At 48.4% G+C, this 14,151-nt stretch overlaps 1 protein-coding gene across 1 annotated transcript in view; it reads left to right on the top strand.

Annotated features, from left to right (window-relative positions):
- The window catches only part of LOC133358510 (receptor tyrosine-protein kinase erbB-4-like), a 14,505-nt gene extending 871 nt beyond the window's left edge, over window positions 1-13,634 (top strand). Inside the window, 7 exon segments of the mRNA XM_061576872.1 lie at window positions 136-234; window positions 236-335; window positions 2,884-2,981; window positions 3,140-3,322; window positions 5,596-5,646; window positions 7,873-8,209; window positions 10,003-13,634. Of these exon segments, the coding sequence (XP_061432856.1) occupies window positions 136-234; window positions 236-335; window positions 2,884-2,981; window positions 3,140-3,322; window positions 5,596-5,646; window positions 7,873-8,209; window positions 10,003-10,562 (1,428 nt within the window). The 3' untranslated portion in view covers window positions 10,563-13,634.
- Window positions 13,635-14,151: the final 517 nt, after the last annotated feature.

Below are 14,151 nucleotides of genomic sequence, written 5' to 3'. Positions count from 1 at the left end.
CATTAACGAATCCCTGCTTAGAACTGTGTTTCCATCATTGCTCGTAACTAGTTGTTGATAGATATTTTTGTTGTTGTAATATGATCGGTTTGGTCCTCCGTGCCCATCCTATTCTACGGTGGGCAACTGCATCAGAATCGAGTTGACGATGACGACGACAACAACGGCGGTGGTTCTCGTGTCACAGGCGTGACCGTGTGGGAGCTCATGACGTTCGGAGGCAAGCCGTACGATGGGAATCTCTGCGCGGGACATCCCCGGGCTCCTGGAGAAGGGGGAGCGGCTCCCCCAGCCCCCGGTGTGCACCATCGACGTCTACATGATCATGGTGAAATGTACGTCGCAGCCCGCGGCCCGCTCCGCCGCCCCCTTCCCCCTCCACGACGAGCAGCAGGGTACGGCGCAATGGAAGCCAACGTCTCCGCGCTGGCGATCGCCGTCATCGGAAACTGACTCGTGACGTCGACCCGTCGGTAACGCGCGACGCGGCCCAGGCTCATGGGCCCCCAGACCACGGATGTGCCGTAAGGTCAGCATGTCACCTGCAGCCCACCCTGAGTTGAGGGCTGACCGCGGCGGCTCCGTGTTCACGAGCGCTGGCACGATGAGCCTGGCTGTTCTAGGACTGATCCCACGAACGGCAACAACGAGGACCTGAGTTCCCATCCTCCATGGGCCGCTTGGCTTCATGAACCCAGCTGCTCACATATTCCTTCCCCCTCTTTACCCCTCATAAGATTAATAATTACTTTAATTTGGTATCTGCACCATTCTATAGCACAAGTCCTATCGCAAAGGCACTGTGTTTCACAGATGAGCACGTCAGCCAGTTGGGGACGATGTTGCTACATTGAAAACGAATGTTTTTGGAACTGCTGTTGTGTCTAGTTTGTTATCGTTCACCCACACCTCCAATAAGCACGGTTGGCTACGTACGTGCGAAAGAAGTTGAACATACAAACAGTATATATACTCTCCACCTCACGTGATTCATTCCTCAAGATTGGCTCTGGTACCCCAAAGGACGGAGCTGGTGATGGCGGATTGCACGCAAGAGAGGACACAGTGCTCATGGTTATAATGGTGGCCATATGAAAATAATATCAAGCGCATGTGCACAGAGCCATGGACAAATGGCTGTCAGAAAAGAAGAGATAAAGGCTGGCAGATGGTCACGTTTTAAATTGTGGCATTGAGTTAGGCATGGACGCCACGGTGGCGAGATGTTAACTACCTCGCCTGGTATGCAGGAAGTCGTGGGTATGCTCCCGACCCTGTCGCCTGCTGTATATTTGGAGTTCGTGTGTCTCTCTCCCCGTGGTCGTGTTGGATTTTCTCTGGGTTCTCCAGTTTTTCCCTTAACATTTGGAAGGGATAATAAATACCAAATGCATTTATTTAACTTTTTACAATCCTGATCCTCCGCTTCAGATAGCTTCTTGGTTGAGGGCGTGATCGCAATGCTGTCTGCTGGATATATCACTGCAACATGCGCACTTGCTGAGTATCCGTATGCTTATTTTATGCTGATCGGTCAATCATTCGATGTTTGTTATACATTTGTGTCATGCATTTGTTTGACATTCTTCAGCCCTTTGGAGTGCAAATATATGCATTTTATATTCATATGCATTGATTGGCTGGTGGTGGCAAGGTATGAACCAGTTTAATGTTGTTCACAACATGTTCATGTGAATGGATGGCAGGGTGACATCGTGGTAACACGTATGCCTCACTCAAAGAATGTCCTGGGTTTTGATTCCAAACTCTGCGTGGAGTTGCAATGTTCTCCCCCTGTTCTGCAGAGTGTGAGTGAATGTGAATGGGCGTGGTGCTGGCCTTCATAGGTGCTCACTGACAGCACTTTCCCCAAGAGCCTATTAAGGCTATACGGGGGGATCTTTTTTTCTTTGTGAGTGCATTTTGTATGCCCCCCCTCTTCTGCATGGGTTATATCAGGGTTTTCTGGTGTCCTGTCATAGCTAACATTAAAACGACAAAATGTATCTGGTATTGGCCAAAACATCCCAATGCTGAAATTGCTCATTTGGGATTACACCCAGCAGCAACATCGCCTCCCTACCACGGAAACTTGACAGGACCTGGCGAGACTCTTCTGGGTAAAGGAGCATAACTAATATTTATAGAAAAACTGTTGCCCGTATCAGAAATGATGAAAAACAAGAAGAAAGCGTGACTCTCTCTGGCAAGAAAACTTAGTTGTTATACGCAGCCACTTTTGGAGGCTTGCCCCTCTTTTCTCTCCACCTTGTGTTTGCGATCGTAACGGTCGTGGGCTTTTTGCTTTACATTTTTTTTCTATCTCCGTGACTTTACCGAAAGAACCAAGAATATTAGGATTTTCACATCCAAATAATACATTTTGCAAGGCATCAAGTCTGCATTAACACACATTCTCTGATAATATAGGCATTGGCTTGCACCAGAGACATCAGCCTTCTGTATGTCGTTGTCTCACCAATGTGAGACGAGAAAACGCACACGAGGCGCGTAGTAAACAAGACGATGCCACGTATCGGACGCTTCGAGCTCGGGTCGAGCAGTTATATCAAGCGGGATCTTTTGCCAGTCTTGGTGTGCTCTGAGACTGTTTCGCTGATGTTTGTCTGCCTTGCCCAAGCTTGGAAATTGATGTACTTATGCAATTCTTACTTATATACTTAATGTATTAGTAATTACAATTTTATTTTAGTGGATTAGCTTACCTTTTCTATACATTGCACTGTTATTGTTTTTTAATATTTTTATTGTAACTTTCTAACCTGCCCCTATTGGACATTTGTGAAAAATAGCTTCATAGCTCATCGGATTTCACCAGGATAAATACAAATTCAGAAATCTGGTCACGGTTTCTCCATTCAGGTTGGATGATCGATGCTGAGTCCCGGCCCCGGTTTAGCGAGCTGGCTACCGACTTTTCCAAGATGGCTCGTGATCCTTCCAGATACCTGGTCATTCAGGTGATTACACACACACACACATACACACACATACACACACACATACATACACACATACACATACAACACATATCTTGTGGTAAATCAGACTGTTGCTTCAAGCATTAATGTTCACATTCCTTAAAATGCCGTTATCGCTGCCTCTGCTGCTGCTATAGGGAGATGAGCCTATGGCTTTGCCAAGCCCCACGGACAGCAAATTCTACAAGAGCTTCCTGCAGGATAGCAACGAGGAGCTGGGAGTCGTCTCCATGCAGGAGGAGACCTTCCTGAACTCCTCCACGCGCCCGTTCCACCTCATGCCTCCGCCTTCGGGCCGACGGCATGGCACCGCCACACTGGTGAGCAGAATGGCTCCCAGCTTCACCTACGCTGATGGGGCCGGGGAAAGCTCTGATGTGGCAACGCCGGCTCTTCTCCGTTGACAAATGAATCACAGTCGTGATTGGTGGCTTTGTTTTTTACCGAGCATCTAATGCGGTAAATGCCTCGTTTCTATTAGTGTTGCAATATGCATTGAGGGGTATTGACGTTGTTGTTCATGTGCTCACACGCCACCTATCCTCCCTTTGTATAACAGCCTAGAGCTGTTATATGATACATAATATCGTATATTTCTTCCTGCCTCAGCAGTCCGCCTGCTGTACTTTTTCACCTGAAGACGATTGCTTGTGTTGCGATCGAAACGTCGTGATTTTTAATTACTTTATTATTTTTCTATCTACGTGACTTTACCGAAAGACCCAAACAGTATGAATTCCTGCAGTCACGATAGCTTTAAGTCATGCATAGAGCTGGCTAAATTGGACCATCCATGTAACGAATCAATTAATACTCAAAACTCAGGTAAATCTTACAGCTCTGTTTAATGCAAGACCTACAGCCCCAAAGTGACTTTGCGACTGTAGGGAGCTAACAACAGCCACTTAAATCATCAGAAAATCACGTTCAAATAACACACAAAAAACTAAACACGTTAATCAATTTATAACACTGCGGTCTTAAAATGAAAAATAGGCGATATTTCGGGAAATGGCCCTTCTGCAGAGAGGCCAGAGAGGAAGGTCATCGAGCCCCACTCTGGCCGATATACGAGGGCCAATTGGCTGAAATGTTTTCATATGATCTAAAATTACGTTCAAACTGTAGATATAGAATTTGAACTGGGAAGAGGCTGTCACAGCAGCCTGGTTATGAAATAATGACACGCAAATCGCGGGGTCTTGTTCACGAGATAGTGCAGCTGTCTTTTTTCTGCCTTGTGGTGTAAATACAAGAGTGTTTGAATAAATACAGCAGCAGAAACATTTCCCTGCCCACCCTAATGGTTTCCGCCCACACGTAAACACTCGTGAATTTTCCAATAACAATTTCGTATCTCATCCTGCCTAATGGCCATCCAAGCATTGATAACACGAAATTTCCTCTCCCTTAACCCATTTAGAACCACCGTGCTCTACTTCCCCACCTTCCGCTCTCCTCCACCTTCTCCTCCCCCCTCCATATCTTCCCCACGCTCAGTCTAACTTCGATCGCTTCAGTCCGAATTCTTGGCGTCACCTTTGAATCTTAATTTTCCTTCACTTCCGACATCGCCAACACCGCTCGCACATTGCCGCTTCCATCTTTTTAAATATCAGGAAATTCACCATCACCGCTGCCAAACGTCTTGTGCACTCCGTAGACTTCACTCCTCTGGATTATTGCAACTCGCTCCTGGTCAGTCTCCCTGCTACACCCTTGCCCCTCTACAATAAATAAAAAATTCGGCTGCATGCACAGTCCTTAACCTCCCATTCCACCACTCATTGCTCCCCACTCCTTCAACAACTTCACTGGCTTCCTATCTGTCACCGCTGCCTCTTTATATCGCTCACCTTCGTTTTCAAAGCTTTTGCATGGACTGCCCCCTCTCTTACCTATTCTTCTCTCATTTCCTTATATGTCCCATCACATCCGCTGCGGTTACAAGCTGCTTATCTTCTGGCTGTCCCTCCTCCACCCTGTGCCCATCCCGCTTTCACTCCTTATCTCAGCTTGCCCCCTTACACTGGAACAAACTCCCTCTCCACATCCGACTCTCACCCCCCACCCCTTGCTTTCCTCTCTTCGCAATGCCCTCAGCTCCTGTCTCTTTTCTCTTCTCGCCTCTTCCCGTCCTCTCCCGCCACCCCTACCAGCACCACCTAACACCCCTAACGCCCCACCGCCGCAGCCTCCACCTCGCTCCCTCCACTCTTTGTCACTACCCAATCCCCATCCCATATCTTGCCATTTTGTACCGTAGTCGGTAGGCATTGTGAAGCGCCTTGGTGAAGGGTGCTTTATAAATCCAAACAGAATAGCATATATAAAGGACCGGCAGAGCTTGGCGGGCGGGGGGGGGGGGATTTGGTACCTGCTTACCGCGTCCCCTCCTTTCCCACGTTTCTTCTCCTGGCGAGTCGGGGTATGGCTCTTTGACTCCCACAGGAAGAGAGTTTCACACCGTTGGTGTGATCCTCTAATGTTGTGCTGGATTCCGAGCCACGTGCGTAACCACCGCCGCCCGGCTATCACAGAACGTCTCGCGTTCATCCAAGGTGATGTTTTACAAACGGCTTGTTGTTTGCAGGGCAGCAAAGATGGGACTTCACCTCCGCCACCCTACACGCCAATGTCTGGGGTATGCGCTTTCACCGAACCCTTTTCCAAGTCCTCAAAACGCATCATTTTCCACTTTCGAGCGCGGCGCAGATTATTATCTGTGTCGCGTACCGCATGCAAATATTTGCGAAAGAATGGGGTTGTGATCGACAACACATGGACATTTTTCATAGAATCCGGAACACATTGTGCCCTTGATGCAAACCACATTGTGTTTTTTATTGAAACCTTTTAAACGAAATTGCGAAGCCGGACAATCGATGTTTTATTGGCTCGCGTCCTCTAGCAGGAGCCAAGAGATGCGACAGTGGAGATAATTGCACCGTTAAGGTATCACATCGTTATGTCAGAACACGGTTGAATGTATCGCGATTAAATTACAGCCTGTTCTCCTACAACGCGGTAGTGGTTGCGTTCCTGAAGAGCACCGTGTTATGGAAAAATCGCGTTAGAATAAATAATAGATAATGTGGGCTAAAGCACAGTCCGCGATAACACGTGAGATGCGTACGCAGGCTGAACAAAGACTGAGGCACGTGGGTAGCATCTAGAAGCATCCAGCAGTATCCCAATGCCACGTGCGATGCTTCGCCGAGGCAGCCGTACGACCGCTGATTCCTACTCGAGCGAAATTCACTCAATCGCGTTATATCCAATTTGCATCCGCATTGTAAAAAATGTGTTCCCTCATACATTCATCGCGTTATATCCAATTCACGTGATGAAAACAACACGTGGCGTTATCGGAGAACGGACTGTATTCAGGTTTAACACGTAGGCTTTCGCGACCAATATTATTCATAATAAAGCTTTTTGGTTAGATCGCGTTATTTATAAATGTGTCGTAACCCTCCACCACACGACAAGGCCAGTACGACGTTTCGCTGATAATTGCATCCAGCATCATCGGGCAATTCGCCAGAATTCTGGTGGGCTAAAGTAGTGAACTATTTGTCTTTTGTCAACGTGACACTTTTTTTTGCTGATTGGCCATGTCGGTGGTGGAGGGTTACACACATTTATAAATAACGCGATCTATCCCAAAAACGTTATTATGTATTCAGGTTACACTCAGTTAACACGTAGGCGTTTGCGACCAATATTATCCATTATTATCCAGGTTAAACTCTGCAGGATGGGGATATTCTGAGTTCGGCAGTAGGAACCATGGAGCATGCAGGTCTTGGAGTGGAAGAGTGCAGGTGTGCATTATTAATGCTCACATTAGTTCAGTGGAAACTTCTCAGAGGAAATGCAAGCATTGGCTGGTACACAACCTGTGGTGTTTTACAACACGAGAAAATGCCCGCGTTCGAACGACTAACATCAGCCTTTCCCCCGCGCGGCATTGCCCACGATGCACCGGCAGCGTTAGCGTCTGGCACCGCCAGCAGGTGGAGATTGTTTGCCAGACACGCGCACAAATACACGCGTGGAGACTCATATTGAAACCACCAAGTTGAACTCGGGGTATGGTGGAATGCGGGGCATGCTGGGAAGGCTCACAGAAATTATTAAATAATGTGAAAAATAGTTTGGCTGTAAGATGTTCATGCACCAATGGAGCGGTACGCAATGGGATGCGACATTCCGCTGTCAATCAACGTGCATCCAGCCCCACCACGTGGTCTGCTTATCGTTACTCTTATCAATTCATTTTGTGGTTAATATTCATTTCTTATATTTTTTTATACATTTTATTAATTTAAGTGTTATTTTATTTACTGGAAAATGAATGTGAAAGAACGAGGGTGCAAGATCGTCACTATAAGGACGGATCGGAAACGTGGGAGATGGACAAATAACTTTGCATAAACAGCTGAAAAGTATTGGAAAGAAGCACAGAAATGCATGCTGGGAATGATATTGAAAGATGGAAAGAGGAACAAGTGGGTCAGAGAATATGTGCACGTTAACATCACATTGACTGTTAAGAAAAGTATGGGGCGCCATGGTGGCGAGATGTTAACTACCTCGCCTGGTATGGGGGAGGTTGTAGGTCCGATCCCGACCTTCACGCCTGTATATTTGGAGCTTACATGTGCTCCCCGCGGTCGCATGGATTTTTCTCTGGGTCCTCTGGTTTTTCCCTCCGCTATGCTGAGCACGTGGATTTCCACATGCTGAGTATAGTTTAGCCACGTCGCTCCGCAGAGTGTTTTTGGAGCGTTTTGACTTTTTGCGAAACAACCTGGAGGGGGGGGGGGTTCTGACGAAGCGACCGTGACGTGGTGCAATCCCACAGAGCGTTGACTTCGAGCCGGATTGCGGGACGCCTGCGGCGTGCGACCGGAGCATCAGGCGCAGTCTGTCGCGCCGCTCGGAGACGTTGACGGCGCCGGGCCCCGCGGCGGCGGCGGCGGCCACGGGGGGCGCGGGACGCGCCGACCCCGCGGCGCTCGGCAAGTGGCCGGCTTCCCGCGGCCTCCTGGAGCGTGGCCGCCGGGACGGCGCGGAAGACGCGGAGGGCGGCAGCCTGCGCTACAGCCGGGACCCGACGGATGCCTTCGCTGAGGTGGAGTCCCCCGACTGCGATGGCTACGTGTCGCCCTTGCCGTGCGGCCAGACGCCCCGCGAGACAGGTCTGCACCCGCTGCACTCGGTCCTGCACCCCTTCACGTGTGTCCACGGCTCTATGCGTCAACCAACTGAAGCCCTCCCCTTACATCACCTGACTCTTGTGCGGCCACCCCTGTCATCTGTGTGAGAGGGGGAGGGATGCTGTTTGTTGTCCTTCACCCACACCTCCGATTAGTGCGGTTGACTACATGCGGTGCGAAAGAAGTTCAACATACTTATCTCTCTATCTAGATCTTCTCAAGCCTCCCGTACATCACGTGACTTCTATGTGACCACCCCCACCCTGGATCCCTCCCCTCTCATCTATATATCTCTCTATCGATCTAAATCTGCTCACGCCTCCCCGTACACCACATTACTTCTGTGTGGCCACCCCCACTCTGAATCCCTCCACTGCTCCCCGCCACCCCCTGTGAGGAGAGACGCTGCTCAATGCAACGACGCCGAGGGCCTCCTCCTCTCGCCTCTGCCTCCATATTTTCTTCTTTCCTGATCCTTTGTACACTTTTTATGTTACTTTTCCATCCCTTTCCTCTTATTTCCCGTTCTTTCTCTTCTCTCTTCCCTATTCCTTTAATGTTTTTTTTCCCGTTCATTATACCGCTGCCTCTACTCCCCTTCCCGTCGTGCCCCATGGGTACACGTTTAATGTTTATTTTATTTTGTTGAACGAGGTAAGAACTCATGAGACCAGGATAAGGTCTCGTTGTTTCATGAGGCTATCTGTTTTTGATATATGTTTAGTTTTATGAACAATAGCTATTTTAGTTAACAAAAATACATCAACAAAATAAGCTATTTTTGCAGATTGTTTCAAATTTTGATTTAAAGCTTTCGTGACTGCAGGGATTCATAGTCTTGGTTCTTTCGGTAAAGTCACGTAGAAGGGAAATACGAGACTTTACCGAAAGAACCAAGAATATGTTTCAACTTTGTTTCAAATTGATGGAATAACCATTCCCGGTAATTTTTGACGTTAATTGGATGAACCCCAAAGTCATCAGAGTTAATGTCTGTGAGCTCCTCACCGTTACCCTACGAGCACATCACCGTTTCTCTGCGTGCTTCTCCCATGTTGAACGGTCTGCGCTTTAATTGGCCGGGGCCACACCTGGGTATGGCTCACTGAAGGCAAACTGTGTCTGCGTCTCTCGCACTGTGGGCTGCCTTGATCCTCTTCTGGAAGGATGTTGGCCGAATGGTGAAGCTGCAGTTGTCAGCTGGAGGGAGCGAACTCGTCCTCATAACTGTCACACATGCGCCGTAACCTTTACGACGGGCTTTCGCAAGATGATTTTGATCGGCATCAGTAAATATGTCTGACATTTTAAAACTTTTAAGTTCACTGGTCATGACGTCGTGTTCTGGGGTAGGGTGCACTAATTGAACCGTGCAGCCACATTTCACATGCTCCACTTGCATCCACAGCCAACGTGAACATTCAAACAGCAGTTTCAATAAATCGGTATTTGATGCAATAGAGCTGCCTTGGTGTAAGAGTTAACGCACCGAACTTACCATCCAGAGGCCAATGGTTCACTGCTATCGCCCCCCCCCCCACGGCCTTTGTTCACCCAGCAGCGTAACGTCGAACACCACAGGCAGTAGAGTGGCAGGTCACGTGAGGTGAGGCAAATGGTCAACGTGGAAGAGTAGACCAAATACCCCCCGAGCGTTCGCTCTGGGCGAAGCCCCTTTTACCAGCAGCAGCAGCAGCGGCGGCGGCATGGGCTAGCACTTGCAGGTTTGCACCCTTCACGCCTCTCGTTGACCAATTTGTGCCTTTGTCCCCCAGAAACTTCCTGGCCTCTGCCGGCAGGGCCTCCGCCGGGCCAGCGATGGATGCTGGGAGACGGCCCGTCGGAGTACTCCGTGCCTCCGCTGCGTGAACCAGCTCTGCCGCCCTCCCGCGCCGTGCCCGGCAGCCCCGGGGGGGACGCCCGTTCGGACGTCGGCCCCGAGGGCCGGGGCGACGGAGAGGCGGAAGACGGCGCAAAGGGCGACGCTTCGCCGTTGGACGGCGCCGCCGGGGGAGTGGGTGGGCACCCGGATGAAGCGCGCGCGCTCAGGGGGGCGGAGTACATGGAAATGGACGGATCGCCGGACGAGAGCGCCGAGTACCTGTCGCCGCCCGTGCCGCAGCCCGCCTTCAGGGTGGCAGACGCCCCCGGCGCCAATGAGAATGGGCACGCGGTTAGCAGGAGCCACGACAGCCTTCCCACGGAGGCGAACAGGGACAGCTTGGGCACTCCAAGCTATCTGCAGACGGCGCTCGCCCTGCCGCTGTTCAAGCCCGGCCGACATGTCAAGTTTTCCGCCGCGGAGAACTTGGAGTACCTGTCGGATTTCGCGTGATCGCGACGGCTTCAGACGTTTGTGAAGGGGACGCGCAGGCTACCCTTTGCAGTTTACGTGGGGGCAGTCGTCGCGATTGGGAAGGGTTGGAAGAAAAAAAAATACGTACAGTTTTAATGCCGCTGTCATTGGCTCCGTTTCACACACAGATGTCGTACAGATGCCTTTTAACACAAACTTACTGCGGTATATGGTAATATTTGAATATAACAGCAGGAAAATGTTATATTCGCCACACCTGGTCACATAACAAAAGCCAATATTGTAACCTGAAACTGTGAAACCTTGTCACTTGGATTAACACAGACATTACATCACCGCTTGCATAAATATGCGAATGTCTATGTGTAAGTGGTAGCGATGCATACAAATGCATACGTAGTTCAGTCATGCTGTTTATTATTATCATTAGATTACTCACATAGACAACTGCTCTCATTAAAGAAAATGCAACCAGAGAGCCACGGGGTCATTAAGATTAACACCCCCCCACACACTCGAGGGTGAATTGCGAACAGCATAGCTGCATGGCTCGGAAGCAATATGAAGTGTTGTGTGTCATGTGCTGTGTGGCACTGCGATTTGAAGCACCCGAGCTTGCAACCAGTGGGGGTATTAACTCACCCTATCTTGCCTCCAGAGTGAGTACAATATGAACCATTTTACTGATGTAGGCAGCAATGGTCATCCGGTGGAGAGAATAGCCCCCTAAGTCAGGAATGGGGAAAGGCCGCCGCTGGCTCAGGACTGCCCCATGTCTCCTCGGACACGTGGAAATGCTTCTTCTGGTGTCTGCCTGGAATTATCTGTGAAAAGCTAAACTTGAATGTCAAGGTGCCATGAGCCACGCCACGGCTTCGGGTGGCGGTGCCGTTGATGAAATTGAGGTTTTATTGAAGTGTCGCTGTGGGCGACTGATGATGATGGGTTCCATTATTTTATTACCGTCTCCCCAGTGTTTGGGAGACAGCAGCACTAATTGTAAGAGGGGTCGCAACCACCGCCGTTGGGAAGATTGAGTCGGCGAGTGGATAGGTTGGGGCATCGCCTTGTGCTCGCTAATCACCACGATGAGAGGATTGCACTAGAATAGAAGTGATTACATTATATCGCAATCTGTTATGGACAACATTGCCCACACTCTAAAGCAGAGTTTTGTAAATCCCAGAGCTGAGTGATGCATGAGAACTTGTACCAGCCAAAATGAGAGGTTAGCCTTCCCCTCCAGTTCCGATGACGTCTTTTTGACCTCTCTGTTTGCCTACCAAGTTCTGCCCACCGTTGGCAGGGGTCGTGACGACTGTGTAGCGGACTCTGGGTTTCCGTGTACTGATTCACAGCCACTCGTTTAAATCAAAGTCCCCAATCGCCAACCGAGTTCTTGTCGAGCGGTGACCAGAATCGTAGGCCACGACCGAGTTCGGTGAGCAGTCAGTGTTTAAGAGCCATTCGGCTCTTAAATCGGGTGCAACCGCAACAAACAAAAACATGAACAAGAAAACATCTTAAAGTGACCACGCAAACAGAAGAATCCAGGAAAAAACAGCAAAGTCTTCCAGAAAAAGCACCGCATATCAACGCTATGTGCAAAAATCCCAGTGGGATGCAAGTCAAACAATAACAACCATAAGACAATTTAGATTCAAAGTCACGGAACGTGGTGGGGGAATTGTATTTGTTCGTCGCTGTTCGTGTGAGAGGGAGCTCGACCACGGCGATGACCCTGACTGGGCTTTGAAGGTCACCGGACCTGCAGCGACGAAGATCGGCAAAGTGATGCTCTGACGGCAATGCTGCGGTGTTTGATATCGACGAGTTGAACGGATCATCTGGTGACGCTGCTGCATTGGCGAGCGGTGCACGCGCACAAGCAACATATAGATACTGACAGTAGCCTTTAAGGCAGCGTTGTTGACGAGTGTGTTGAGCTATTTGATATTAACACGGGGGGGGGGGGGGCGGTTATATGTAGCATATTCTCCATCACAGTTGACTCGCGACGGCCTGGTTGTAAACTAAACGTAGCTGCTAAGCCACAAGCAATGTCTTGTCATTCTCCACCGAGTTCGTCGTTTTATTATTATGCTCTTATACAAAGTAAGCGAAGAAGGGAAAACACCTCGCCGTTTAAGTTATTTTCCAGGAAACATTGCAGTATTTAGTGTTTGTGTGTACAGCGTTTATGGGTATTATCAAGCATTAATTTTGCTCGCGTTCAGGCTTAGAGTTGGTGCACTTCTGATTTTGGCATATTTGATCAATGTGCTTGACTGAAGATATATGATCTAATCCCTGTTTAGCTCCTCCGTTGTAATTAATTATCATGATCATAAACTATGTGGAAATGCCTCTACGTTAAATAATAATAATGCAAAAAGCAAGTGGAGTATTGTGGTGACATTTAGTTCTGGAAAGTGCGTTACTTTTAAATAATATATCAGAGTGTGGGCAGATAATGTATGGTACGCCAAATAATATCGTTGTTTTAACACAAATATAATATAGCTGGATTATATTCTCGTTTCAGTTTTAATATGCTAGTGTCTAAACGTGAATGATTTTCGGATTGTAAAATGTTGTAGCATTGCTCATATGTGTTGTTTTGTATAGCGACTATTTAAAATTGACGCGTAGTAGAATTTTTACGATAACAGGTACAGTTGTATAAATTAATTATGTTTTTTTGTGTGTACAATTTTCTTTTTTCCCGTGATGTAGAATTAAGAATGTTTTTTAACTGCACCGGTGAATGGGGGACAGGGGTTGACTGAGGGGGGGGCCGTCTTCTCTTGAGAGAAATCCGCTTTTATCGTCACGGTACTTTACATCAACAATGGCAGCGCCGTGCGTCTGCGAGCACTATTGGGAAGGACGGGGAGTTATATACTCGTGAAAGTAATAATGACAGTGTTGAAATATCACCGGTGGATACTTTTTGGGAAAGAGCACTCCTCCCGCATTGCAATGTAGCAGCATCACGCTCGCGATCTTAAAATAGAGGCCATTAGAGTGACCCAAAACTGATGTATCATCTATTATTCAGAAACGTAATAAAACTTACACATGACTGTGTGAACTGTTGCGCTCTGCTTTTTTCCCCTCCCCGCGTTCGCTGTCACGAAGCACTCCTCTTTGTTGACGGGGCCAGCGCAAGGCTGCAGAGCAGAGAACATTGTTTTTCCTGAGTCCAAAGCAAAATCATCTCGAGCCAGGGTTTGCGACTCAAGTCAGTCGCCTGCACAACTCAAAGCTCTTAAACCCAAAATGACCACACGCACATCAATGAATGGCTGCTGTGGAATCTTTGACCCGTGGCACACTATGGAAAGGTGGAGTTAAGACCGATAAAGAAGTCGTTGCTTCTAGATTTGAAGCTTTCGTGACTGCAAGGATTCATATTCTTAGGTTTTTTCGGTAAAGTCACGTAGGTAAAACATTAAAATTAATAAAAAATAAAATAAAACTTCACGACGTTTCGGAGGCAACACAAGCTTCCGTCTTCAGGTGGAACCGTCACAGCCACGACAGCTGTATCAAGTAAATGAGAGATTGCAAGAGCTACCACTCCGTATATATATAATGGTAGGAG

The sequence above is a fragment of the Lethenteron reissneri genome, chromosome 7 (genome assembly GCF_015708825.2).
Source record: "Lethenteron reissneri isolate LAM-NWPU_2019-01 chromosome 7, ASM1570882v1, whole genome shotgun sequence".
In the NCBI taxonomy this organism is placed as follows: domain Eukaryota; kingdom Metazoa; phylum Chordata; class Hyperoartia; order Petromyzontiformes; family Petromyzontidae; genus Lethenteron; species Lethenteron reissneri.
Note: the sequence above shows the minus strand (reverse complement) of the source record. Positions and strands in the feature narration are given on the sequence as shown.